Here is a 26,535-nt window from a genome sequence, read left to right on the forward strand (position 1 = left end):
ATACGAATCTGACAATCTAACAACATTACATTAAAGATCGATAAATTCTGAAAAGAATGATACCAAACATATATACAGTATGTAGGATTTAAAATAAGCCCAATTTAAAGTGTGACATAAAAACGTCACATAAAATCATTGCACAAAATCGTTGCTCTTTTAGGCTTAGGATTTTATATATAGAGAGTAGATACTGTATATCTATAGCTACACCAAGAAAATATAATTTAATAAGCAAGAAATGCATTTTTTAAAATGATGTGTTGAAAACGCTTTGTGAACTCTCATAGGCTCCTTTTTTTTGGAGTCATCCTGAGATAATAGTAAATATCCGGATATTCTGTCATACCAAAACTTTTAGAAAACAAAGCGGATATAGTATTCTCTTCTGCAATAAAGTTGTAGACTGGAAGTCCCCGACGATGCATCTCCTTTGCCAGAAATGTGACAATTGCCGTCATACAGCCTTTGTTCCTGAACTCTGGAAGGATGTAACCCATCCTGAATGCGGACAGTTCATCAGTCAGACTCCATCCCATAAGACGACCCTCGTCATCAGACATGCAAACAGATGGGAAAAGTTCAATACGCTTCTTTATATAATTCAGGCTCTGTTCACTTCCACCGTAGCCTATATGTTTGTTAATGAGCTCTGCAAGGAACATGGTGTCACTGGACAGCTTTGATGATTTGTGAAACCTGCAAAGTAAACGGAATTACTTTAGTAACTAAGATTATTACAGTACGTTATGTTTGAGAAAAAAGGGCAGATCTTTTGGAGATGGCTAGGAGTGTTTATTTATTTTTTATTGATTTATTTTACAAAGCTTATAGTGCTAGGGAGTTCTACTGTGTTAGCCATTATGAATTGTGGCATGCGGCTGGGGGTGGAGGCCAGCCGGGATGCCCAGGAGGACCGGAGGAGGGCTTGTGCTTCCTCCAGACCACGAGGGGGCAACCGCCCTAGTTGTGTTGGGGCCCGCAGGTAGAGGGCTTCGAAGCCCAACCCTGTAGGGGCCTGTGGCCACCACCAGGCGGCGCCCCGGTGCCTGAAGAACCCTGGACCTCAGCACTTCCGCCACACCCGGAAGTGCTGGGGGGAAGAAGACTGGGGACACGGGGGCTTCCGTGTCCCAGCACTTCCGGGGGTTGCCAGCCGGAAAGCAGCTGGAGCCCATCCGGGCTGGTATTTAAGGGGCCGCATCCCTTCATTCATCGGCAAGAGTCGGGTGGAAGAGGACGGAGCTCGGAGAGAGGAGTGGAGGCGGCCAGGAAAGGCACTAGAGGCCTGGACTTTGGGGGATCGGTGCTGGAGGCACTAAAACAATTGTAAATATTTAGTTGTAAATAAACGTGTGTTGGGTGAACAACGATGTCCGTCTGTCTGTGTCTGGGGCCACTTCCACAGAATGTAGTGAGGGGTCAAGCAAAATGATACCTTTTATTAGCTAACTAAACTTTACTGGCTAACTAACTTTTACAAAGCTTATAAACAGAATAGTCTAGTTCTAGGAAACGAATGTGTGCATATTAAGTCTTGGTGCCAGTACAGCAATAACTTAAAATAATAATAACTAACTTTGTAGGTCACATCTGGACCAATGGACGACAGCTACGGAACAGGCCAGGATGTGTCAAGCAGACAGGTGTCAGTACTTACCGACCATCGTCAGTAATGCTTTCTGGATTATGATGAATAAACACTTTGCTTGGTATCATGAAATGCTCCAATGTCAAATTTTTTGCATCAGCCACTTCTTGTAAAATATCAAAGGAGGAACCTGGAATACCTTAATAAGCACAAAGTACATTATAGCAAATCCCGAATTTCATAGAATGTCTTAATGAGTGCTGCTTTCCTAACCACATCTTCTCACTTTGGACAGGCACAGCAAAATGTATATAGGATGTGGTAGGAAAAGACCTGAAACTCTTTTGCCCTCATGGGCAATGCCACCTTCAGGAAAGAGCACAAGGAGGTGAGCAGACTTTGTGACAGACATAAAGGCCGTGGCATTTGAAGTGTGAATCTTCAGGTTCAGGTCTCCTCTCCACTAGAATACTCTTAAAGCTGTACAGAATGTCTAAAATTTTATGTTACGTATTTCCCGATTCCACAACTCTTAACCACTAAGCCACAGAGCCAGTTTTCAGAGAGATGACCTCAGTTCACATATTAAAGCTTCTTAATTTATGAGATTAGGTTCCAGCATTTTTGGCCGACTATAATGGTCAGATACCTACCGTTTACCAGAAGGCTTTGCTTCCAATCAATTACTTTGAATTCCTGTAGCATTCTCTTCAACTCAGCTGGGTCCTTAGCAAACATTGCATATGGATTGGAAAAAGCGTCCTTGTCATCTGTAACAAACTGTTCAGCAATTAACAAGAGCAAGCAGTTAACAGAGGTCCCTTAGTCATTTCATGATCACTAAGTGCAATTGCAACATTTCAGAATCATTTTTTTGTCTCAAATTTGCTAGTATATAATTGATTTTTTACTTTTACTTAACTTTTTTACAAAAGAACGTCTTTACCGAGCTTTACATATTTAGGAACTGAGCAGTCAAATTATCGGACCCACTTAGCGTTAATCTTACTTTGCTCTTTTTTCCCCTGCCTTTAAACCCAAACTTCATCAAAATAGAAGAACATTAAAAGTGAAATTGAGCAACATGGTGGCGCATCTCCAAAGGTCTGGAAGGTTGGGTTAAACTGTAATTCTACACAGGCAAATTGTAAATGTGTGCGTGTCCTGTGATGGGCTAAAATTCTGTCCAGGGTTGTATCCAACTTTGCATCCAGTGCTGCCATTTTATGCTCCACCATAACACTGAAATGGATTAAATGTGTATAAGAAAGTATGAATGTAATTATAATTAGTAGAAAAATAAATTATAAAAGCATCCATTAGCATGGGCAGTGGCTATAAATTTCAATCCAGGGGGACGCTGTGGTTGCTTTCCAATTAGTTTCGTATTCAGTAAGTCATTTCTACTTTTAGATGATTCTGTTGTTTAAATAGTTGGCCTCTTTATCTTTCTTTCAAAGTCAGAAAGTCATGGCACTATAAAACGTACATTTATGAGCAATTTACAAACATTTTTTTGTCATGACTTTAAATACTTTTTTTTTTTTTTTTCTTTTTTACCAGCCTGTCAGTAACACAGATGACACATGCATATGTAATGCATGTGTAGCTGTGGTGTCATCATTCATGGCTTTTTTTTTTTTTTTAAATATATATATATTTATTTTTCTTTTAAATAGGTTTGTTATAGTCACAGACAGGACCGGGGGAAAACAAAAACAAAAGAAAAAGGAAGAAAGTGGGGAAAGAGTCAGATGGTGGACAATGGAAGAAAAGATAAAAAGGAGGATAGAGAGAGAGGGGGAGACAAAACAAAACACCGACAATCTGCTTCAATACCTGTTGAGAGGAGAAAAAAAAAAAAAACAGGCAAAAACACAGCAACCAACATCTGTATCAATCACAGTGATTAATAAATATTAAATGTTATTGAACAGCACATAGTACTAATATTACAGGATAGGATTAGAGGGAGCCACTAGGCAAGACAGTGTGTGTCTGTGATTACCTGATTATACACACGTGTTCACCTGTGTGCACACCCGTATATGTGAGCGCACTTGTATTCATAAGGTTCTTCCATGTAAATGTCTAATAGTGTAATAGTGTGTGTGGGGAACAGCAGCCCCGCTCCCCAGGACCCGAAGCAGATATGTAGGAGACCCGTGCCCCAGACATCCAGAGAAACTCCCGGACACAGGAGTCCTAGGTGGATCCACGCAGGGATGACTGCAGCCCCCACTCAGAAAAGAGCAGAGGAGAGCCCCGGAGGAAGGTCATCCAGCAGCCACTGTGCCAAAGCCCTGGGGGGCCATGGTGGCGAGCCCGCGGGCCCCGTCGGCAGTCGGCCGCCAGGGAGGACCGGGCCCTGTGCCCCGGGATCCAAGAGCCCCCCGCCCACCAGCAGGGGCCTGACACAGCTGTGAGGTCCAGGTCCCGCCAAGCAATCGCTGGGAGTGAGCCAGCACCCACCCGAGTATCCAGCCCAGGACATCGAGAACTGCCAACACAACAGCGGTTGGGGGGATCATCCACCGGCAGGGAGTGGGGGGGGTTTGGGTGGGAGAGTAAGGACTTTAAATCCTTAAGTCTGTCTTGCCTTTTTCTTCTTTTTTTTTCAGTTTCCCTCTGGTGTTTACGTCCTTAATTGTATCCAGTTTAGCAAAGAGCAGAGAAGACGCAGGTGCCAACAACACTCAGATTTAAAGGTGAGCAGCTAATGCTGTACTTCTCTGCCATAGCCATTTGTCTGCTCATTAGCAAGCAACTTAAATAACCAGAACATTTAAAAAATTTGAAAGCAAAATCTTTAAAAGTATGATATACAACACCAATTTGTGATATTCTTTAAAAAACATATTGTGACAGTAGAGGGCAGTAGCGCTCCCTTGAACCCTCAGGTACCACGCCAAACACCAGGTAAAAGTGCCACAATAATTTTTTTTATTATAATAATTATGTGCACCCTCCACTCCACACTACTCATAAATAACCACAATACTCCAATAACAATAATCAATCCTCCATTCCCAGACGCGTTGCCCTCCTACCACCCAGCTCAGCTCGCCGTCTGGGAGCTCCCTCAGTCCTTTTATATTTCCTGACCCGGAAGTGTTCCCAATCCAACAGTCCACAAGTCCTTATTCCTTCCCCAGAAGCCCGTCGCTCTTCCTGTGACGAACTTCCAGGTCATAGAGTGCAAATGAGTCCACTGGCCTCCCGACAGCGACTCCCAGTGGTCCCCAAGGTATCCAGCAGGGCTGTGCATAAAAACTACATAGTCCATGAGGCCCTGCTGGAATTCGGGGCCCGTCCATGCTCTCGGGAGAGCTCCTCCTGGCGGCCTGGGGGTGAGGGCCGGAATATGAAGCCGGCCATCCACTACAGTATTCAGCCAAGCGTGCTATTTCTGGATTTACACAAAAGTGGAAATATCAGCTTTCTTAAATAAGGAAGGAGTCTCGTTACACACATAAGTTGGTTAGAATGGAAATCTGATGCCACAAGGGTCCCATATCAATGACCCTGAATACCATGGCTCTGTTACGAGATATCTGTGAATTTCCCCTTGGGATTAATAAAGTATCTATCTATCTATCTATCTATCTATCTATCTATCTATCTATCTATCTATCTATCTATCTATCTATCTATCATATAGTGCCTTTCATATCTATCTATCTATCTATCTATCTATACAGTGGTGTGAAAAACTATTTGCCCCCTTCCTGATTTCTTATTCTTTTGCATGTTTGTCACACAAAATGTTTCTGATCATCAAACACATTTAACCATTAGTCAAATATAACACAAGTAAACACAAAATGCAGTTTTTAAATGATGGTTTTTATTATTTAGGAGAAAAAATCCAAACCTACATGGCCCTGTGTGAAAAAGTAATTGCCCCTGAACCTAATAACTGGTTGGGCCACCCTTAGCAGCAATAACTGCAATCAAGCGTTTGCGATAACTTGCAATGAGTCTTTTACAGCGCTCTGGAGGAATTTTGGCCCACTCATCTTTGCAGAATTGTTGTAATTCAGCTTTATTTGAGGGTTTTCTAGCATGAACCACCTTTTTAAGGTCATGCCATAGCATCTCAATTGGATTCAGGTCAGGACTTTGACTAGGCCACTCCAAAGTCTTCATTTTGTTTTTCTTCAGCCATTCAGAGGTGGATTTGCTGGTGTGTTTTGGGTCATTGTCCTGTTGCAGCACCCAAGATCGCTTCAGCTTGAGTTGACGAACAGATGGCCGGACATTCTCCTTCAGGATTTTTGGTAGACAGTAGAATTCATGGTTCCATCTATCACAGCAAGCCTTCCAGGTCCTGAAGCAGCAAAACAACCCCAGACCATCACACTACCACCACCATATTTTACTGTTGGTATGATGTTCTTTTCTGAAATGCTGTGTTCCTTTTACGCCAGATGTAACGGGACATTTGCCTTCCAAAAGTTCAACTTTTGTCTCATCAGTCCACAAGGTATTTTCCCAAAAGTCTTGGCAATCATTGAGATGTTTCTTAGCAAAATTGAGACGAGCCCTAATGTTCTTTTGCTTAACAGTGGTTTGCGTCTTGGAAATCTGCCATGCAGGCCGTTTTGCCCAGTCTCTTTCTTATGGTGGAGTCGTGAACACTGACCTTAATTGAGGCAAGTGAGGCCTGCAGTTCTTTAGACGTTGTCCTGGGGTCTTCTGTGACCTCTCGGATGAGTCGTCTCTGCACTCTTGGGGTAATTTTGGTCGGCCGCCACTCCTGGGAAGGTTCACCACTGTTCCATGTTTTTGCCATTTGTGGATAATGGCTCTCACTGTGGTTCGCTGGAGTCCCAAAGCTTTAGAAATGGCTTTATAACCTTTACCAGACTGATAGATCTCAATTACTTCTGTTCTCATTTGTTCCTGAATTTCTTTGGATCTTGGCATGATGTCTAGCTTTTGAGGTGCTTTTGGTCTACTTCTCTGTGTCAGGCAGCTCCTATTGAAGTGATTTCTTGATTGAAACAGGTGTGGCAGTAATCAGGAAATTGAACTCAGGTGTGATACACCACAGTTAGGTTATTTTTTAACAAGGGGGCAATTACTTTTTCACACAGGGCCATGTAGGTTTGGATTTTTTCTCCCTAAATAATAAAACCATCATTTAAAAACTGCATTTTGTGTTTACTTGTGTTATATTTGACTAATGGTTAAATGTGTTTGATGATCAGAAACATTTTGTGTGACAAACATGCAAAAGAATAAGAAATCAGGAAGGGGGCAAATAGTTTTTCACACCACTGTATCTATCTATCTATTATATAGTGCCTTTCATATCTATCTATCTATCTATCTATCTATTATATAGTGCCTTTCATATCTATCTATCTATCTATTATATAGTGCCTTTTATATCTATCTATCTATCTATTATATAGTGCCTTTCCTATCTATCTATCTATCTATTATATAGTGCCTTTCATATCTATCTATCTATCTGTCTATCTATCTATTATATAGTGCCTTTCATATCTATCTATCTATCTATCTATCTATTATATAGTGCCTTTCATATCTATCTATCTGTCTAGTTGCAGTGTTGTATACATAGTACAGGACTTTTTCCAGCGATTTTCAGCTGTAGACTTCGTTTATATAATTTAAGTGAGTTTAGAGGCAGTTGCGGCACACTCCCATAGCTTTCAGTTTTGTAGTGTGTCATTACTTGCGACTCAGTCCAATCAGTCTGCAACTCTCCCTGACAAAATCAAACAACAACCTGAAAATACAATGAATGTAATGCTGCTACAAAAGAATAAGGAACACAAGTATTTTGAGCCTCACAAACTGATGTTTCATGTTTTACATACCGAGAAAGAACAGAAACCAGAGAAGAAGGCTGTGATTGTGGCTGAACTTGCCATACCTGTAAAGTCTTCATACAGCACTTGTGCTGTCAGGCAGCATGTTACTGGCTGTCAGGACAAGGGGTGAGCTTCCAGTGTGGGAGGAATGCTGGGCCAGTTTACAGTCACAAGTTAACCAAACACCCAAACTGATTTTGAAAGCTGTACAGGTGATGGCCTGGGTAAGTGTCTCAAGTTCTTAAAGCACTTACACAGTAATATTCTTGTGTTCTCATAGTAATACTAAAACCTGTCTGAGTATTATGAAACCAGTCATAAAAATATTGATGTCATTGTTTTGTTTACATAATTAAAATTGAAATCAAGTAATTTCTCCATTTTTATGCAGTGATTGACCAGTCTGTAACTGGAATCTTACATAAAACCAAGGTCGGAGCCAAGCCTGGATGTCATGCACATATCTTAGTACAGTTCAAAAAATGTACAGTAGAAGGAATCAGAATGCACTTCAATAAGTGAATCCAAATACCTGTCTCTGACACCGCAAGACAACTGTTCTGAAATCTGGCCATGAATCAACACACACCTCCATGTTGAAAGGATTATTGTTTCGTATGTGCTGAAGACCTCCATAAACCTGGAAATGACAATAAGAAGCAAGAATTTCAGTAGGTATGTGAATACTTATTTTCTGCTTCAGTTTGGGCATCCATACAAGTATTTGTTTTATAGATTTTTCATCATCAGACTTGAAGTACAAAGTGTGAGCTTTAATTCCCTCTCAGGATTTATTATGTCTAATTTAGATACACTAAACCTCTGGGGGTCACTGCATAGTGTGTGACGTGGTGAATCTTCTAAAGATCACTCAATGTTCGCCTTATTCACTGAATGTTCAGACAAATTGTATGTAATCATTTCATCAGTTTTATACAGTATGGAGCTCTTCACTAAAGAAAGTAACTCAAGGCACCTTAGAAACAAACTCATAGAATTCCCAGTAACAAAACAAAAAATCAAACCATTTAGCATTCTAAGTCCCAACTAATGCTGTTGAGAGTCACAGAGGGTTGGGGGTCAGAACCCATTGTGTGTGTCACAGGGCCGGCTTATACATAGACCCTCACAGAGCCAGTTTCAAATTGCCAGTTAAGCTATTCCCATCTTTACAATGCTGGAAGAAAAACAAAGAACCTGGTAAAACCCCATGCAGACACAGAGAGAACATGAAAACACAAAGACAGTAACCCGCCTCATTTATTGGTCAAGAATCCTGTCCTTAATTCAAAAGCGTGATCCAGTGTGAAGAGGCTTCCTGTTTGTGGACTACTTTCATTTTCACGTGTTGTTTATTTAACAGTATTTTAGTAAATAATTCAAGCATTTTGTATGTTGTGAGGATACCACTAAATTATTTGATATGTGGAATGTGTGAGACGAGTAAAGTGAGATTTTTTCATGGACACTTTTGATAACGTTTGCTGGTCTCCAGTGTTGGTAACCATTGGGTCCAATTCTATCAAAAACTTTACTATGTTAGTTCTGGATGAAAACATGAGATTAAATATTTTTCTTGGCCATCACTATAAGTTACATCAGGTAAGTAACATTTAAAAAATATCATTTTGGGTGGAATAAAGGAGATTACAGAGATCACTTTTCTTCTGCAGACATACATGTCTGTCTCTGTCTCTGCTGACATCCTTAAAGCAGAATGAGGCTGATTTTGAGCTCCTCAAAATGAATGCCACATTACCTGCCACAACAGCCTCAGTTGTGTGCTCATTTTCAAAGCTGACACTGGTGAAATCAAAACTACACACAGGGTCAGTTTAGAACCACATGTGTCTAACGTGCAATTCTTTGGGATGTGGGAGGAAACTCTGTGTAAACATGAGGAGATAATGCTTATTCAACGCAGACAAAGATTAGATACAGGAGTCAAACACGTTACGTTAATCGCAGTGACTCAGTACTGTACCGCCATCTTCCATTAAGTCCATTCTGATTACAAGATTGATTAAACCCAAGCAAGCCAGGACTCGGAGAACCCTTGAAGTTCCCCTGTTAAGTGAGAAATACTAGCAAGAAAATATCCTACAAGGCTTCCTGTGCCTCAAACTCCCATCATGGGCAGCAGAAGTAACAAACATAGTTGGAGACAGTCCTCAGTGGGCACTTTAAGGCCTTGTTCACACGGGCGTTAAAATCGAGCGTTATTTTTTGCGTTCGTAGCGTCCGGTGAGCGCGGATCAAGCGCCGAGTGTTTTCTACACATAGGAGTCAATGAGAGTGTTCACACGGGCTTTGGTGACGTGCGTTTGTCCGGCTGCGCGTTTATACGGCATCAAAAAAACGTTGCATGCAGCTTTTTCTTGGCGTTCAAAACCCAACGAACGCAAGGAAACCGCTTCTAGTTCGTTTTCTGCGCGTTTATTTTACGCTTCGGAGGAGCAGGGGGGCATTTCAGTGCAGAACACCGGTGTAAGCGCACACTCGACTACTGTTTCCTTACCTCAAAGTGACAAGTAGTCTCTCTTCGGGGCTAACACCAAGTCGCATATTGGTTGATCGGCGTGCAATGTGGCATTGCACCAGCTGCAGCAGACAATCAAAAGTGGAAACCGACATCCGACAGTAATTAAAAAACTTGCGCGGAAATTTTCGCATTTCTTCATAAAGCACAAAAAAACTTCCTTTAACCCGACGTTGTGCAGTCAGAGGATGAACCCAGTAGCGGCGGCGATTTTTTCTCTCCCTACGTTGCCGTATTACGAGTATTTTTAAAACAAGAAGATTAATATCTAACATAGCAAAATGGTCCATATTGAAAGGAGGCACCTCAAATAAAACGACAAGGGCTTTCATATCCAGTTCCCGACACTGCCTCCACAGGTTAACACACAAACTACAATTTGGGCTGCAGGCTGGCGTTAGACAGAGACAAACGAACGCCGGTGTAGAAGTCAATCGATCGCCACCACAAAATGCAACATAAACGTCTAGGACGTTCAGAGCAAGTTCGTTGATCCAAAAACTTAATGCCCGTGTGAACAAGGCCAAAGAAGGAGGAAATCCCAGGTTGGGGACATGGCGGAGAAAGACCATTTTAAAAATACAGCCAGCACCAATGCAGCTCCTAAAGAACCAAGTACACTACACACCTTTTCTAGTGTTTTTCAGTCATTGACTTAATTTACATAACCTTAGTTAAAGTGAGAGTAGCTTGCAATACTTTGACAATATAAACCTGCACTAAAAAGTCATCACTCAGGCATGTAGTTAGCCATTCCCTGTGACTCCTAGTTGTGTAATCTGACATCCTAAGGAGGTGAGAAAAGCAACAGCACTTGTCTAATTTGGCATTATCTCTGACTAATATGATGCCAGCTTCATTCTGAGGCACCCTAGAAGAGAGAAGAGATTAGACTAATGGCTGACTCAGATGTGACTTCTCTCTTAGCACAACACAGAAGGTTTCATGAGTGCCTGATCACCGGTCACAGGCGACAACTTCTTTAAGCCAGGTAATAGGAGCTCATAGTTTTTAAAGTCTGATACTCCTTAACATCCTTCTGAAATAACAGCTCCACTTCCTTGGATGACTTAACCTCTGGGCCCCCTCCTAGGGGGGTCTCGGACTACACCAATACGTTTGAAGGGTTAAAATAGGCAGTTTATTTCACAACAAGCTCCCTGTCCTATTTTCATGGGTTGCAAACAAAATCATTTAAAAGGCTTCTTGCATGTAAACATAATGGTCAGTTAGACCCTCTGTAATCCTCCATGCTCTCCTTAATGCCCCCAATCAGAAAGAAGGCACTAATACATTATAACAAAGCACGTAACGTATAACAAAGCACGTAACTCACCCAGTAGCTGTAGCAGTTTGTGTGGATGTTGCCGGGAAGTCTTCTCCCTCCATCCAACTGACTCACCGCCTGATGTTACTGACTCTGACTAAGATTAAGGCTTCTGTTTTTATTTTTATATCCTTTGTTAAAGGTTGCACCATATGCGTATTGCGGGACACACGCTCCAATTACATGATTAACGGATCCTGAAGCCTGCGATAAACTGGAGACCAAAGACCAGCATAAGTAGGCAGAGAAGATCCTTCTAGTCCTGGCACGAAGACCTCAAGACCGTTGATATAGAATGGGGTGAAGCAGAAAAAGTCCCCACAGACAGAAATTAGGTGGAAGAAGCTTACTATGCACTGAATAGTATAAGAGGAACTACAGTAAGTGATAATTTAGTGCATAACAGGCACATGTAACAATAATGAGTCAGTGCCTCAAAGTTTTGCTTACCAAAGAGGTTGATGACTTTATTTAGCTTCACCAAATCCAATTAAAAATTGATTTGTACATGTGATTTGGAAACTCATTTGTTCTTGGAAAATCTTCACCCGATGTAGTAAAACACTAAGATGTGTGTGCATTCAGTCCCTCAGAGCAATCTGATTGGTCAATTCAGCTTTGGTGACTCGATCGAAAGGGTAAGTGCGAGTGTGACACAAACAAGGAGGATTAAAGGTGTAGGAGGCATGCTGGGAGTCACCTTCAGAGACACAAAGTCCAAAAGTGGACAGAAGGCGAGTGAGGTGCCGCAGAATGACAGAAAGTTTCAGGCTTTATATGAATGTGCTGGGCTAGAGAGGTTAAGACGCACGATGATACTGAGGCACAACACCGAAGGTATAGTATATGTATGGCTAGAGATATCAAATATTTTTAAATTTATTCTTTTACCTGGCTAGTAGACAGGCGAGTGACTAATAAATTCTGTAATATCTGTTAATTCCAATTAAAAGTTAGTTATGTGGAATGGTTGTGTCCAGAGGTCTTGAAACTTTTGCACTACCTACAATAATTTACGAGTCCGGCACAGCTAAACATGTAGTGTGGACTTGATTTAATCCTGCATTGCCTTGTTGTTTATAGAGAACAGCGCAGGAATCAAACCGCTGACCAACTTGATTCTTGCTCACTTTATTTTTGAAGAAATCTCGACATGGGCTGTCCTTTCCGTTGTGGAGCCGACCCGGACACAGACAGGCGGACATGTTGTTTTCAAACCACCACACGTTTATTATACAGTACTATTTACAATAATGGTCACTCAGACCCAGTCCAAAATCAGTGCACAAACCCCAACACAGTCCTGACCACAAATGCCTTCTTCTCGGGCCGCCTCCACTCTCCTTTCTCGCCTTGTCCTTCTTCCACCTGACTCTAGCCTTGAATGAAGGGAGACGGCCCCTTTTATATACTCCCGGACGAGCTCCAGGTGATTCCCGACACTCCTTCATTGGCCACGCCCCAGTGTGGCGGAAGTGCCGGCTGTTCTCCCGGCAGCTCTCCGGACGCCCTTTTAATTCTTCCCCCAGCACTTCCTGGTGTGGAGGAAGTGCTGAGGTAACAGGTCCCCAAGGCATTGGGGCACCTCCTGGCGGTGACCACGGGCCCCTACAGGGTGAGGCTTCCATGCCCTCAACCCGTGGCCCCCAAAGCAGCCAGGAAGGCGGTCCCCACGTGATCCAGGGTGGGCGTAGACCCACATCTGGTCCCTCACGGCGTCCCGGCCGGGTCGTTGCCCCTGGCATCCCTGACACCGTATAGAGCAAAGGTTAGTCTCATACTTAGTAGAAATTGTAGTATCACACACGTGCACATGGGAGGCAGCTAAAGGGCTGGAATAAGGGCAACTCCGAATCAGACCAGGATGTGGCAGAGTGCACCGATTCTTTTTCTCACTTCCCTGCAGACCATTCACGGGAAATTGCACCCGGCTCTGGTGACGTCACTTCCAGGTGCGAACCTATACATGAAGACCTTTCCGGTTCCAGCCCCCTTGATGTCATGTCTGGGCCCGAGCCTATGGTTGACGACCCTTCCGATCCTGACCCCTTTGATGTCACTTCCTATCCTGACCTTTAAAAGCCTCCATCTTTCCCCTACTCCCTCAGTTCTGTTTTGGACTCTGATTTATGCACACCAGTGCTATCTTTTTTGTTTGCAATTTTGCAGCCAGGAAAATAATATACGAGTAGCCGCCCCAAACCTTGCTATGGCTCGTGATCAGCTTCGTGATATTAGACAGATCTGTTAGAGCTCATCAAGTTAATCACTTATTGGATCCATAACTGTCCAGACACACTATATGCATCATTATGGCTTCCTCCAAGAGTACCTGTAAACATTTTCAGTAGTCTAACGCAGAAAGTTATATTAGAAAGAAAAGAATATATCCTACAGATATGGAGTATGGCAGTTCTTTGTGAAGTAGATGAGCCAAGGCTGATAGCTTTTTCACTGACTCCAGCAGAATCATGGTGGAGACTGAGAAGCCACTGAAACTACCAACAGGTTACTGGTTAAAAAGTTGTAGTTCCAGAGTGGGTCTGATGAGAAACCAAGTCAGCAGAAGGCAGCTCAGCACACCTGCTGGAATATAAGGAAATGTTATGCTCAGAAAGTGTTTATACCCATCACAGGTTGTACAGTACATACGTCTACTCACTGCCATGTAAGGCTATTTATTAGCCAGTGAAATGCAGTTCTACTTTCATTCCATACTTGCCTTTTCTGATTTATATTTGTGGGAAGCCATAGCCTATCCTGGCAGTTCCAAAGATAGGGCAGCAGCCAACCAAGAACATAATATGGCACACTGATGCAGTTACCTTCACACTCATACTTGGCCACCTTCCTTCCACCTGTTTTCTGACAATGTTTTTTTCCAGCCACGTTGACATGTGGCACTGGATCCAGTCCTGGGCAGCATCTGATACAAGGCATAAACCAATGCAAGACAGGGCACCCATAGAGTTCAGGACACACACAATCATTCAGTGCCAATTGAAGTCTCAAGACACCAGTTTGCCTCGCATGAATGCGTTCGGAAAGTGTTGGAAAATTGGAGTGTTGAGAAAAAATGTACTTGGGCTGAAGGGAAATGTATTCGTGTAATGCTTACAAGTTTTCAGAACTTCATGGATTTGCCGGTAAGGTGGTGCAGTTGTTGGCAGTGATGTGCCCAGAATACTGGGTGTGAATTGGAGCTCATTCATTGCTTGTGTGCAGCTGCATGTACTATGAAGTTTTGCTCCTGGCTCAGTCAGATTTCTCAGATTTCTTTTACTTTTTTCTTCATTTAGTTTTTTTGTTGTCTTTTAAATATTACTTTGTTATTGCATATAATTTTTCTTTTGTTTATATTTTATAACATATTATTATTGTGTCAATTATGTATATGTGACTTGTGTCCCTTATCTTTTACATGTTGAGCCCTAAGATGTTCCCCTGAAGTCACAGTGGTGAGACCCTAAGCAGGCCATGAGCTGGCTGCTGTGTCATTAGTGACAATTCTGTTGTTCTTCTCCTCTTCTGTTTATTTCTTTTTTTGGATTGATGAATTTTTGACCGTTGTAATTGTTTTCTTTTTCTTATCTTTTGTTTAAGGATTTTAGCTTTGTTCATTACTGAATCTAGGACTTCTTAGTGGTTGGTTTTGGTTTCAATTTTCAGCAAACTTATTGATCTTCCTTGTTTCTGTTCTTGTATCTGGATTTTTAAATATAAAAGAACAATGTTTTTGTTATTATGGGCCAGAGTATTCACGTTTCCCCTTTCACTCTTGGTGGTCCTTTTTGAGCTCTTGAGATTTTTCAGTTGCAATGACTGGGCAGGAATCATAACTATTTACTTTTGCCATATCTGAATGTGACTTCTTATTTAGGTATGATTGTGTGGTGTCCACAAACTTTTGATTGTATAGTATACGTCTTTGTTTATATATTATATATTATACTAGCCAACCCGCGGCGTACCATACACCGCATAATCAGGCCGGTTTTTTAATGATTTTTAAGCACGGGAGAAAATGAACATTTGAAAATCGGTAATGAAATAAATCAGCAAGAAAAGCAACATTGTAACAATGCACAGAACGAACCAACATGCAATCGCCCGTGACTGTAAACTGGCGGACCGCCATCGCTCACTTGAGTTGTTGTCGTCTTTGCACAGTCCAGATGCACCTGTGACTCACGTAGACTTTCCGTGTTCCTGCAGGAGCATCTAAGAAGACGCACGTTTGTCGCGGATGCAAATTGCTGTATGTAGCATGTAAAATAGTTTGCTAAGGTGCACGCGGTCATGCGTCGTAACCGAAAACTCGGTTTTTAAAGACTGCTCACTTCATTGTGTTTTAACCTCAGTTGTAAAGGATTGTTTTAAGGATCCCATGGGATACCCCTCGCAAACCGTTTTACACGCTGCATATGGCGATTCACCTCCAACATGGCTCCTTCCTGAGTGCGCCATAGGTGTCTTACTTGTCGGCGGCTTAGTGAATCCACGCCCCTTCCAGCGTGCTTTCCATCGTTGTCTTGCCTTAGTGAATTATATATATTATATATATATAAAATTATATATATTATATATATATAAAAAAGACGCTCCGCCACCATAAGCCGGGTTTGCCCGCAGTGCGTTACTTCCACCCTTCCTCCTCCATCTTTTCCTGGCGTCATTGATCCCATTCTCCCTCACAGTTCCTTCCCAGCATTCCTCCACTTCCGGCTCCTCCCTCATAAAATGGCCGCCGACGCCATGATTCGGGGTCGCGCATATGAACTGTTTAGTTTATATTTTTGACCTGCTTTCTTTTGCTTTATTGTGGATTGTCTACAATATATGGGGCCGGAAAACCCCAAACCTTTATGCTGTGTGCTTCTACATCTTTTAAAAAAAAAAAATATATATATATACATTAATCCCTCGCTATATCGCGCTTTGACTTTCAGCGGCTTCACTCTATCGCGGATTTTAAATGTAAGCACATTTAAACATATATCACAGATTTTTGCTGGTTACGCTTTCTGCGGACAATGGGTCTTTTAATTTAGGTTACATGCTTCCTCAGTTTGATTGCCCAGTTGATTTCATACAAGGGATGCTATTGGCGGTTGGCTTAAAAGCTACCCAATCAGAGCATGTATTACATATTAACTAAAACTCCTCAATGATATACGATGTGCTTTCCGCGCGGTGCTTGTTTGCTTCTCTCTATCTTTCTCGCTCTCTCTGCCTGACGGAGGGTGTGAGCAGAGGGGCTGTTTGTACAGAGGACACGGACGCTCCTCTACAAAATGCCGCTTTATCGCGGTGCTTCTGTATACTTAAAAGCATGTATTGATTTTTTGATTGTTTGCTTTTCTTTGCGAGCGCTCTCTCTGGCATTTTCTGCTCCTGACGGCGCTCCTTAAAGATAAAATATATTTGCTTTCTTTTAATTGTGAGAAAGAACTGTCATCTCTGTCTTGTCATGGAGCACAGTTTAAACGTTTGACTAAAGGGTGTTATTTCATGTCTAGAGGGCTCTAATAATGTTAACAGTGTGGGAGAGTTTATAAGGGCTTAAAATATACAAAAATAACCATACAAACATATGGTTTCTACTTCGCGGATTTTCACCTATCGCATGGGGTCTGGAACGCAACCCCCGCGATTGAGGAGGGATTACTGTATATATATATATATATGGATATCTATAAAAAATGCTCTTTACTGACACACCTTAAATGTATTTCTGAAAGAATGATTACAAAATATAAAATTAGATAAAATTATATCTATACTAACAGTGATACCTGGCTTCTCCCATTAAATTTTCTAAAACAATGGGCCTCAGTTAATCAAATGTATCAGCAGTACCACGTAACTAACTGAGTACTTTTCTGTTGTCACACACGAGTGCATGGAAGACAACTTCAGAGCTTGTCTAGCGTTTGACCTCAATGTTATGGAACACCTCTGGGGTGAGTTGGAATGCTGATAGCGAGTCAGGTCTTCTTGTCCAAAATCAGTACCTGACCTCACAAATGCTATTTTGGCTGAATGGTCGCAAATTCCCACAGATACACTCCAAAGTCTGGTGGAAATCCTTCCCAGAAGACTGGAGGCTGTTATATCTGGAAAGGGGGAGGCCAATGCTACATTAATGCCCATTGTTTTAGAATGGGATGTCCAGCAAGCTTACATGAGTGTATATAACGCCTCTTTATACAATATATATATAAATATATATATATATGGATATTTATAAATGTGTAAATCATGACAGGCATATGAATGGAAGTGTATTACATACAGTGCATTTGAATTTAAAGGAAATTCTGTTCTCAACAGCTTTAAAATAAACATAAAAATAAATATCCAGGCAAATTTCAGGCTAATAACCAAGGTGTTTTTGAAGCACTGGTATTCATGGAGAGGCCCTGCATTTAGCAGTTACACTCAGCAGATGGCACTCTTAAGTACAAAAAACAGGAGACCCTATAATCGAGGCTGAGGCATGTTTGAGATAAAATGTGAAGCCCAGTGGTTCATTAAAATATCTACAGATAAAAGTAGCTAAAACTGTTAAAACATCTTTGAAAATGAACATTGCCTGAATCCATGTAATATAAAGCAACCGGAGAGATAGAAAATAAACATTACTAGATTATCTATTGTAGGGAAAAGCCAAGCAAAATTGCACCTTTTATTGGCTAACTAAAAGGATTACAATATGCAAGCTTTCGAGGCAACTCAGGCACCCTAGTACTATAGATTATCTATTTAGATTTTTGAATTTAACTGGCACTTTAAGTCTTTTTACAAATCACAATCTCCACAGTCATTTCCATACGTGTGCCAGTGAAGTGGTGGGTGGTGTGCAAGAGGTGGGTAGAGTAGCCAAAAATTGTACTCAAGTAAGAGTAGCGTTACTTCAAAATAATATTACTTAAGTAGAAGTAAAAAGTAGTCATCCAAAAAATGACTCAAGTAAGAGCAAAAAAGTCTTTGGTGAAAAGACTACTCAAGTACTGAGTAACTGTTTGATCATAATAAATGATTTATTTTTTAGAAATGTTGTAATAAGACAGACAAAAATATAAAATAATGTGCAAATTCTGCTATTTCCAAATAATAAAATAAAAAAATGAGTAAAAATAAATAACATCTTTACAAAATAAAGACGCACAAATAACACAAAGTTCCAAATCACAGTTTTTCACAACAAAGCTTTTGAAGCCAATAGCTACAGTAGGTAACATGTATGTTTGAACAGTGCAAACTACTTACAGTGACAAGATATACTGTACACTGACTGTATAATACTGCATATGCACTTGCCCTCCAAATAGCACAGCTGATAGAAAATAACATTAGAACAAGACAGCTTGTGCTCGTACAAGAAGTCTCACTTTACATTGACTGTCTGTGTCTGTGTATGTTTGGTTAAAACGTGCTTGTTCTTCACTCAATGAAGTGATGGTTAAGCTTCAGCAGGAGTTGGCTCTCAAGGTCCCTGCAGTGAAGCTGTGACCGTTTAGCAGTGATCAGGAGCCCTGTATGACTAAAAAGTCTCCCACAGGCTGCAGACGCCTGTGTGTGGTCATGTGACTGCATGGCTACGTCTGATTTATGAAACAGAGTCATGTGATTATTGTTGCTACGTCTGATTGGTGAAACAGTCATTCAGTAGATTCACTGGCAACTTCTCTCCAACTAAAATATAGCGTATATAAATGTGTAAATGAAAAAAGTAATGAGTCGAGTGTTGCCCAATGTAGCGGAGTAAGAGTAGCGTTTCTTCTTCACAAGTGTACTCAAGTAAAAGTAAAAAGTATGGTGCATTAAAACTACTCGCAGAAGTACAATTTTTTTAAAAAGTTACTCAAGTAAATGTAACGGAGTAAATGTAACTCGTTACCACCCACCTCTGGTGGTGTGTATATGAGTTAGTGGTAGGAGTAGTTGAAAGTCAGCCAGTCTTAGCAGCACTCACAGAATTTCAAAAGCTCTCTGGTCTCAGAATTAATCTGAATAAAAGTGTACTCTTTCCAGTGAATTCTCAAGCATATAATATTAGATTAGACACCCTTCCTTTTATCATTGCAGAACAGTTTAAATACCTCGGGGTAAACATCACAAGTAAACATCAAGCTCTTTATCAACAAAATTTCGTCGTCTGCATGGAAAAAATTAAACAAGACTTGCATAGATGGTCAACCCTTCATCTCACACTAGCTGGAAGAATTAACACTGTTAAGATGAATATTCTTCCTAAGCTCCTTTTTTTATTTCAAAACATACCAATATACATTAATAAATCATTCTTTAGGCAATTAGATTCAACAATAACCTCATTTATTTGGAATTCAAAACATCCACGCATCAAAAGAGCGACCCTACAAAGACAAAAGGCAGAAGGCGGCATGGCTCTACCTAACTTCCAGTTTTATTACTGGGCAGCAAATATACAGTCGATAAGAACCTGGACACAAATAGAAGAACATACACAGGCATGGACCACAATAGAAGTAAAATCCTGCAGTACTTCTTTGTATTCCTTGCTATGCGCTCCAATAAACACACGTTATCGGCAATACACTAATAACCCAATTGTGCTCCACTCACTTAGAATCTGGAACCAATGTAGAAAGCATTTTAAGACGGAGAAGCTTCTTTCTGTGGCACCTGTGCAAGAGAACCACCTCTTTCAACCTTCACAAACATATGCAGTTTTAATATCTGGAAAAATTTGGAATTAACTTGCTTAGAGATCTTTATATAGACAACGTCTTTGCTTCCTATGAACAATTACATTCCAAATTTAACATTCCAGCTACAATTTCTTTCACTATCTTCAAATCAGGAACTTTGTTAAACAGAACCTTCCAGATTTTCCTCATCTTGCACCCTCATCCATGCTGGAAAAAATATTGCTCAATCTCAAGGACTTAGACTCCATCTCTACAATATATAAAATCATTTTACAATCCCTCCTTTCAAAGATCCAAGAGGACACTGGGAAAAAGATCTCTCAATTAATATATCAGAAAAGGAGTGGAAAGTAGCAATGCAGAGAATTCACTCGAGCTCCATATGCGCAAAGCATACAATTATACAACTCAAAATTATTTATCGAGCACATCTGTCTCACTAAAACTCTCCAAAATGTTTCCAGGGCATGATCCAACCTGTGAACGCTGCAAATTAGCTCCAGCCTCACTAGGTCACATGTTCTGGGCCTGCACCAAATTAACATTATTCTGGACAAAATTTTTAATTACCTCTCAGACAGTCTTGGACTCACAATCCCTCCTAACCCATTAACAGCTGTGTTTGGGGTTCTTCCAGAGGGTCTTAAAGTGGAGAAAGACAAACAAATTGTGATTGCATTCACTACACTGTTGGCACGCAGACTTATTCTGATAAACTGGAAGAACCCAAACTCTCCTCTTTTAAGTCAGTGGAAAACTGATGTGTTATATTATTTAAAATTGGAAAAAATCAAATACTCAGTTTGAGGATCCGTACAGACGTTTTTCAAAACATGGCAGGATCTAATCAGTAATATTTGAAAATAAGTTCATGAAGCATAGAGAATTTATTAATTTAGGTATGTTTAAAAGCTGTAAAATTTTTATGCCGTTTGGCTTGCTCTCTCTCTCAAGGGTGGGGATCGATCTGTTCTTAACTCTATTCTTCTTTTTGTAAAAACTTGATTGCTTTGTATGGAGTGTAATAAAATTAATAAAAAAAAAAAGAAAGTCAGCCATTAGATTTACTATACGATAATTTGAAACAATCAATATTTATTTTATATTGTTCCATTAATGCAGTACACCACTGCAAGCAGTTTTATGTAGTTAACAGGGTAAATTTCAGAATAAAAGTAGAAACCTTTTAAGTACACATTCTAGTTTTATGTACAGTACTTAAAGTCGCTGTCTGCTCCTCATTAGGACTGTACTTGTCACTGTACTGGTATCTCTGGTGCTGCTCTTTCTTGGTTCACATCATACCTCAGTGATCGCCAGCATTACGTCTTCATTAGGGAACACAAATCTGCCACTACTCCCTCACACAAGGTATCCATCAAGGGTCAGTTGTCGGGCCAATCCTCTTCAACATCCGTATACTCCCGTTAGGTGAGATTATTCGTCAGTGTGGTCTAAGACTCCTCTGCTATGCCGATGACACACAACTTTATATATTAGTGTTGATGCAACTGCAACATCTTCACCTGTTGCGCTGACTGACTGCATTCGGGAAATCAATCATTGGATGACAGTTAATCAATCCTGATAAAACAGAAATCTTATTAGTTGGTATCAACTCTGTTGTCTGCACCCTTCGTGGGCTAAAAATTGACATCGATGGGATCCTGGTTGAACCCTCAGCATCAGTCCATAATTTGGGTGTCATCTTTGATCATCTTCTTACTTTTCTAACCACACATTAGCTCAATAGTACAGACAGCTTTTTTGCTCAACTACATTCTTTCGTCAGTGTGATGGATACTGAAACACTCATTCACACTTTCATCACTCCCCGTCTAGACTATTGCAATGCACTGCTTTATGGCCTCCCGACTAAATATATCAATAGATTACAATATGTTCAGGATTCTGCTGCTCGTCTAAAACATCTGCTCACATCACTCCTGTCCTTTATGATTTGCATTGGTTATATCTTTTCAAGAATCAAATCTAAAATTATTCTTCTCACCTTTAAAGTCCTTCATGGTTTAGCCCCTCATTATTTGTCTGAGCTGCTGCTTCTTTGCACTCCTGCTCGTGCGTTAAGATCATCCCAGACGCTACCTTACTCACTGTACCTAAATACAGGTTAGGCACTATGGGTGGCAGAGCTTTCAGTGTGATAGCTCCTAAAATTTGGAATGCTCTTCTCTCAGCCTTTGCAAGGAAAAATCTATTATTCATTTCAAACTCCTATTAAAAACACATCTCTTCAATGAGTATTATTCATTGTCTTGTTTTTCATATTATTTCATTTCTATTATCGTGTTAACGTGTTTATTGAATTGTAAAGTGCTCTTCAGTGTATGAGAGGTGCTACATAAATAAAATGTATTATCCATCCATACATCCATCCTCTTCCGCTTATCCGAGATGGGGTCGCGGGGGCAGCAGCTTGAGCAGAGATGCCCAGATTCCCCTCTCCCTGGCCACAGGGGCATAGTGGTGAACACTACAGGACACCTGAGTTGTGAAGGTGAAGCCCTGCCTGGGCACTGTCTGTGTTGATTATGCATTTGCTCTCTGGGCCACCGAGCCGTTTCTACCGGTGTTTTGGTGGTTCTCCATAAAGACGTGTGTTAGAATTATCTGGAGACTCTAAATTAACCAACTACGAGTCAGTATGGTTGTGTGTCTGTGAATGTGCCCTGTGCTGCCGTGATGATCTGTCCAGGTTTGGCTCGTGCCTTGTGCCAGATGCTGCTGGGATAAGCTTTGACATCTGTAGCCCTCAGTTGGATTAAGGGAGTTTAATAATGGATAAATACAGTAAAATACAGAGACAATTTCTAAGATATTTTTACATTATGTGTGCCAACTGAGTTTCAGCAGTTTTTGCTGCTGTCCACCATCCACTGGTATAGCTAGCAGTTTCAGGTCCATGACAAAATATCCTCCCAGGCTCCTTTCCACCTTTCCCTTAACAACACTGTATGTGCAATGCAATATAAAACTGATACTTCACCCTTTACTACAACCCCAAATCAGAAAAAGTTGAGACAGTGTGGAAAATGTGAATAAAAAAAGAAAAAAGCAAGTTATAAATTCTCCTCAAATTTTATTTCATTGCAGACAATATGAACAGAAAATAATTCATGGTTTTTTTTTGTCAACATCATTTGATTTGTAAATAAATATCCACTAGCCAACCCGCGGCGTAGCATACGCCGCATAATCAGGCCGCTTTTTAAATGATTTTTAAGCACAGAGGAAAAAATAAACATTTGAAAAATCCGTAATTTAATAAACCACCAAGAAAAGTAACATTGCAACAATGCACGCTATGAACCAACATACAATTGTCCGTGACTGAAAACCAGAGGAGCGTCGTCGCGCTTTCTCCTTCCAAAACGAAGGACGGGGTTGAATGGCGCTCGTTCAGTACGCACTGCCCGCTTATGTGCCCGCCCCCAACTCCCTATTTGAGTCGCTTTCGTCTGTGTACAGTCCACACGCACCTGTGAGTCACGTTGACTGTTAATTTTCCAAACACCGCCTCAGTCGGTTTCCACATTGAATTTTCATTATTCTTTGCGGTTCCGGCTGCTTTTTTATATATAATCCACCAAGTCACATGAACATGGGGGGTTTACAAAGGGCAGGGACGTAATCAGTGCGAGCGTGTGATCCGCACGTACTGGGAATTTCTCGTTCGTGGGGAACAATTGCAAGCCACGGTCTCCATCACGAATGGGGTTCAACGGCTTACGCACGGCTCCCCACGCCGGGTAGACACACATTGATCCATTCAGTGTAGCGCGCGTGCTGTACCTGACATACAAGTGCATCACAGACCTGTTAATACTCAATCTCAGTCCCTCTAAGAATTTGGACACCGACCGCTGTTGGGTCGTGTAACTATTTAGCAGGCGGGAGTCTCGTTCGTTTTCGGAAATAACCAGCCAAATCGCTCCACCAACTAAGAACTGCCATGCACCACCATCCACAGAATCGAGAAAGAGCTATCAATCTGTCAATCCTGTGCGTGTCCGGGCCGGGTGAGGTTTCCTGTGTTGAGTCAAATGAAGTGAAAGGCTTCACACCTGGTGGTGCCCTTCCGTCAATTCCTTTAAGTTTCAGCTTTGTAACCATACTCCCCCCTGAACCTAAAGACTTTGGTTACCCGGTTGGCTGCCCTGTTGCGGGGCCGGCATTGGTGAAGCAGGTGAGACGGTAATGAAACAGAGGCACAGGCCTTATTGGTTTTTAAAGACTGCTTCCTTCATTGGGTTTTAACCAATGCACGGAACGAACCAACACACAATCGTCCGTGCGGCGCTCAGGGTGGAACGGGAGGAGAGGAGAAGGACATCCACTCCGTTCCCTCCGTCATGCTAGTCTGCTGATTTCTCGTTCAGTAAGACCAAGACACCCGACCACGGTGGGAGGGCGGTGTGTACAAAGTGCAGGAGTATCTAAGAAGATGCATGTTTGTCGCGGATGCGAATTGCTGTATGTAGCGTGTAAAACAGTTTACTATGGTCAGGCGGTCGTGCGTCATAACCGAAAACTCATTTTTTAAAGACTGCTTAATTCATTGTGTTCTAACCTCAGTTGTAAAGGAATGTTTTAAGGATCCCATGGGATCCTCGCAAACCGTTTTACACGCTGCATATGGCGATTCACCTCCGCGAGAAACATGCCTCTATGAACAGTCAGCGTGGGTCAGAGCTGCATGTGGCTTCTACAACAGACGAATATAAATGACGCCATTTTTTCTGTGTCGTCGCGTCTGAGTTGGTGGGTGTGGCTCTGCGAGTTGTCGTCGTATCCAATGGTCTTGGAGTTGGTGGGCGTGGCTCCTTCCTGCGTGCGCCATGGGTGTCTCACTTGTCGGCTGCTTAGTGAATCCACGCCCCTTCCGGCGTGCTTTTCATGGTCGTCTTGCCTTAGTGAATTATATATATAGATTCTTGCCATTCAGGCTTGCAACACATTTCAAAAAAGGTTGGGACAGTACAGCACGTACCACTTTGTACAGTTCCCCTGTCTTTGAACAACACTTAAAATATGTTTAGGCATTGGAGAAATCAAGTGACTAAGTGTTGCAGGTGTTAGTTTGTCCCATTCTTCCTGCAAACAACGTTTTAGGTGCGCAATAGTATGGGGTCTTTGTTGACGCATTTTTCATTTCAAAATGCGCCAAACATTCCATATAGGAGACAAATCAGGGCTGCAGGCAGGCCAGTCAAGCATCTGCACCCTCTTCTTACACAGCCATGCCTTTGTTATGCGCGCAGTATGTGGTTTGGCATTGTCTTGCTGAAATAAGCATGGGCATCCCTGGAAAAGACGTCGTCTTGAAGGCAGCATTTGTTCCTCCAAAACTGAGATATACTACTCATCATTGATGGTGCCATCGCAGAAGTGCAAGTTACCTTTGCCGAAGGCACTGGCACAACCCCATACCATGACAGACCCTGGCTTTTGGACTTGTATATGGTAACAGTCTGGATGGTCCTTTTCCTCTTTGGTCCGCAGCACACGGCGTCCATTTCTTCCAAAAAAGATGTGAAAAACCGTCTGACCACAATACACGTTTCCACTGCACAATGGACCTTCCCAGATGCCTCCGAACCAGAGAAGTCAACGGCACTTCTGGACACTATTTATGTTGGGCTTCCTTTTGGCATAGTACAGTTTTAGCTGGCATTTCCTAATGTAACTACATACTGTAGTGCTTGAGAGTGACTTCCTGAAGTAGTCCTGAGCCCACGCAGTTATATCATTTATTGGTGAATGACGGTTTTTAATGCAGTGCCGTCTGAAGGCTCGGGGATCACGGCCATTCAGTTTAGGCTTGCACCCTTGGCCTTTGCGCACGGTAATTTCTCCAGATTCCCTGATTCTTTTCACTATGTTATGCACTGTAGAGGCACTTGGTGGCAAACTGGCGATCCTCTGCCCATCTTTGCTCCTAAAGGAGTAGGCCTTTCCTCGATGCTGCTTTTGTACCGAATCATGATTGCGATCACCTGTTAACATCACCAGTTTCAAATCACATCATTATTTAGTTATTATACCTCATTACTACCCCTGAATTGCCCCCATCCCAACTTTTTTTGGAATGTGTTGCAAGCCTGAATGGCAAGAATGGATGTTTATTTACAAATCAAATGATGTTGACCAAAAAAAAACATGAATTATCTTGTGTTCATACTGTCTGCAATGAAATAAAAGTTAAGGGAAATTTGTAAATTACTGCTTTATTTTTTTTGTTCACATTTTCCACACTGTCCCAACTTTTTCTGATTTGGGGTTGTAAAATAACAACACACAATTGTTCAAACATTTCTATTCCTTTTACACAATTAAATATTCAGGCATCTAACACTTGTGTGGAAATGCAATCATACATCAAAATCAAAAACACAGTAAAAGCTACTGCAGGAAGCATAGATAGTCGGGGTACCTCTGTCACTACAAAATCTCAAAATCGACTTACCACAGAAGCCAAATGCAGCTGATCAGTCAACCATCTCTGTTTTCAAAAG

General features: G+C 41.5%; 1 protein-coding gene across 3 annotated transcripts; it reads right to left on the reverse strand.

Annotated features, from left to right (window-relative positions):
* Positions 1-281: 281 nt before the first annotated feature.
* On the reverse strand, positions 282-26,535 carry LOC120530847 (glycine N-acyltransferase-like protein 3). Of its 3 annotated transcripts, none has more exons than XM_039755522.1 (6): positions 26,487-26,535; positions 13,699-13,886; positions 7,970-8,077; positions 2,245-2,371; positions 1,661-1,790; positions 282-699 (listed from the first exon to the last, which is right to left on the reverse strand). In XM_039755522.1, the coding sequence occupies exons 2-6, from the start codon at positions 13,774-13,776 to the stop codon at positions 285-287; spliced, it is 858 nt and encodes a 285-aa protein (XP_039611456.1). In that variant the 5' UTR covers positions 13,777-13,886; positions 26,487-26,535; the 3' UTR covers positions 282-284. The 3 variants fall into 3 exon arrangements, with proteins under 3 accessions (XP_039611456.1, XP_039611455.1, XP_039611457.1); XM_039755521.1 differs by having other exon boundaries at positions 13,699-13,889; positions 26,487-26,532; XM_039755523.1 differs by lacking the exons at positions 13,699-13,886; positions 26,487-26,535 and adding an exon at positions 11,313-11,801.

Source organism: Polypterus senegalus, chromosome 6 (genome assembly GCF_016835505.1).
Source record: "Polypterus senegalus isolate Bchr_013 chromosome 6, ASM1683550v1, whole genome shotgun sequence".
NCBI lineage: Eukaryota > Metazoa > Chordata > Cladistia > Polypteriformes > Polypteridae > Polypterus > Polypterus senegalus.

Coding starts and splice junctions, on each gene's coding strand:
- LOC120530847 (XM_039755522.1), bottom strand. CDS start 13,776: ATGATTCTGCTGGAGTCAGTGAAAAAGCTATCAGCCTTGGCTCATCTA. Junction 8,078..13,698: donor AACTGCCATACTCCATATCT/GTAGGATATATT, acceptor TGTCATTTCCAG/GTTTATGGAGGTCTTCAGCA. Junction 700..1,660: donor AGCATTACTGACGATGGTCG/GTAAGTACTGAC, acceptor TTTACTTTGCAG/GTTTCACAAATCATCAAAGC.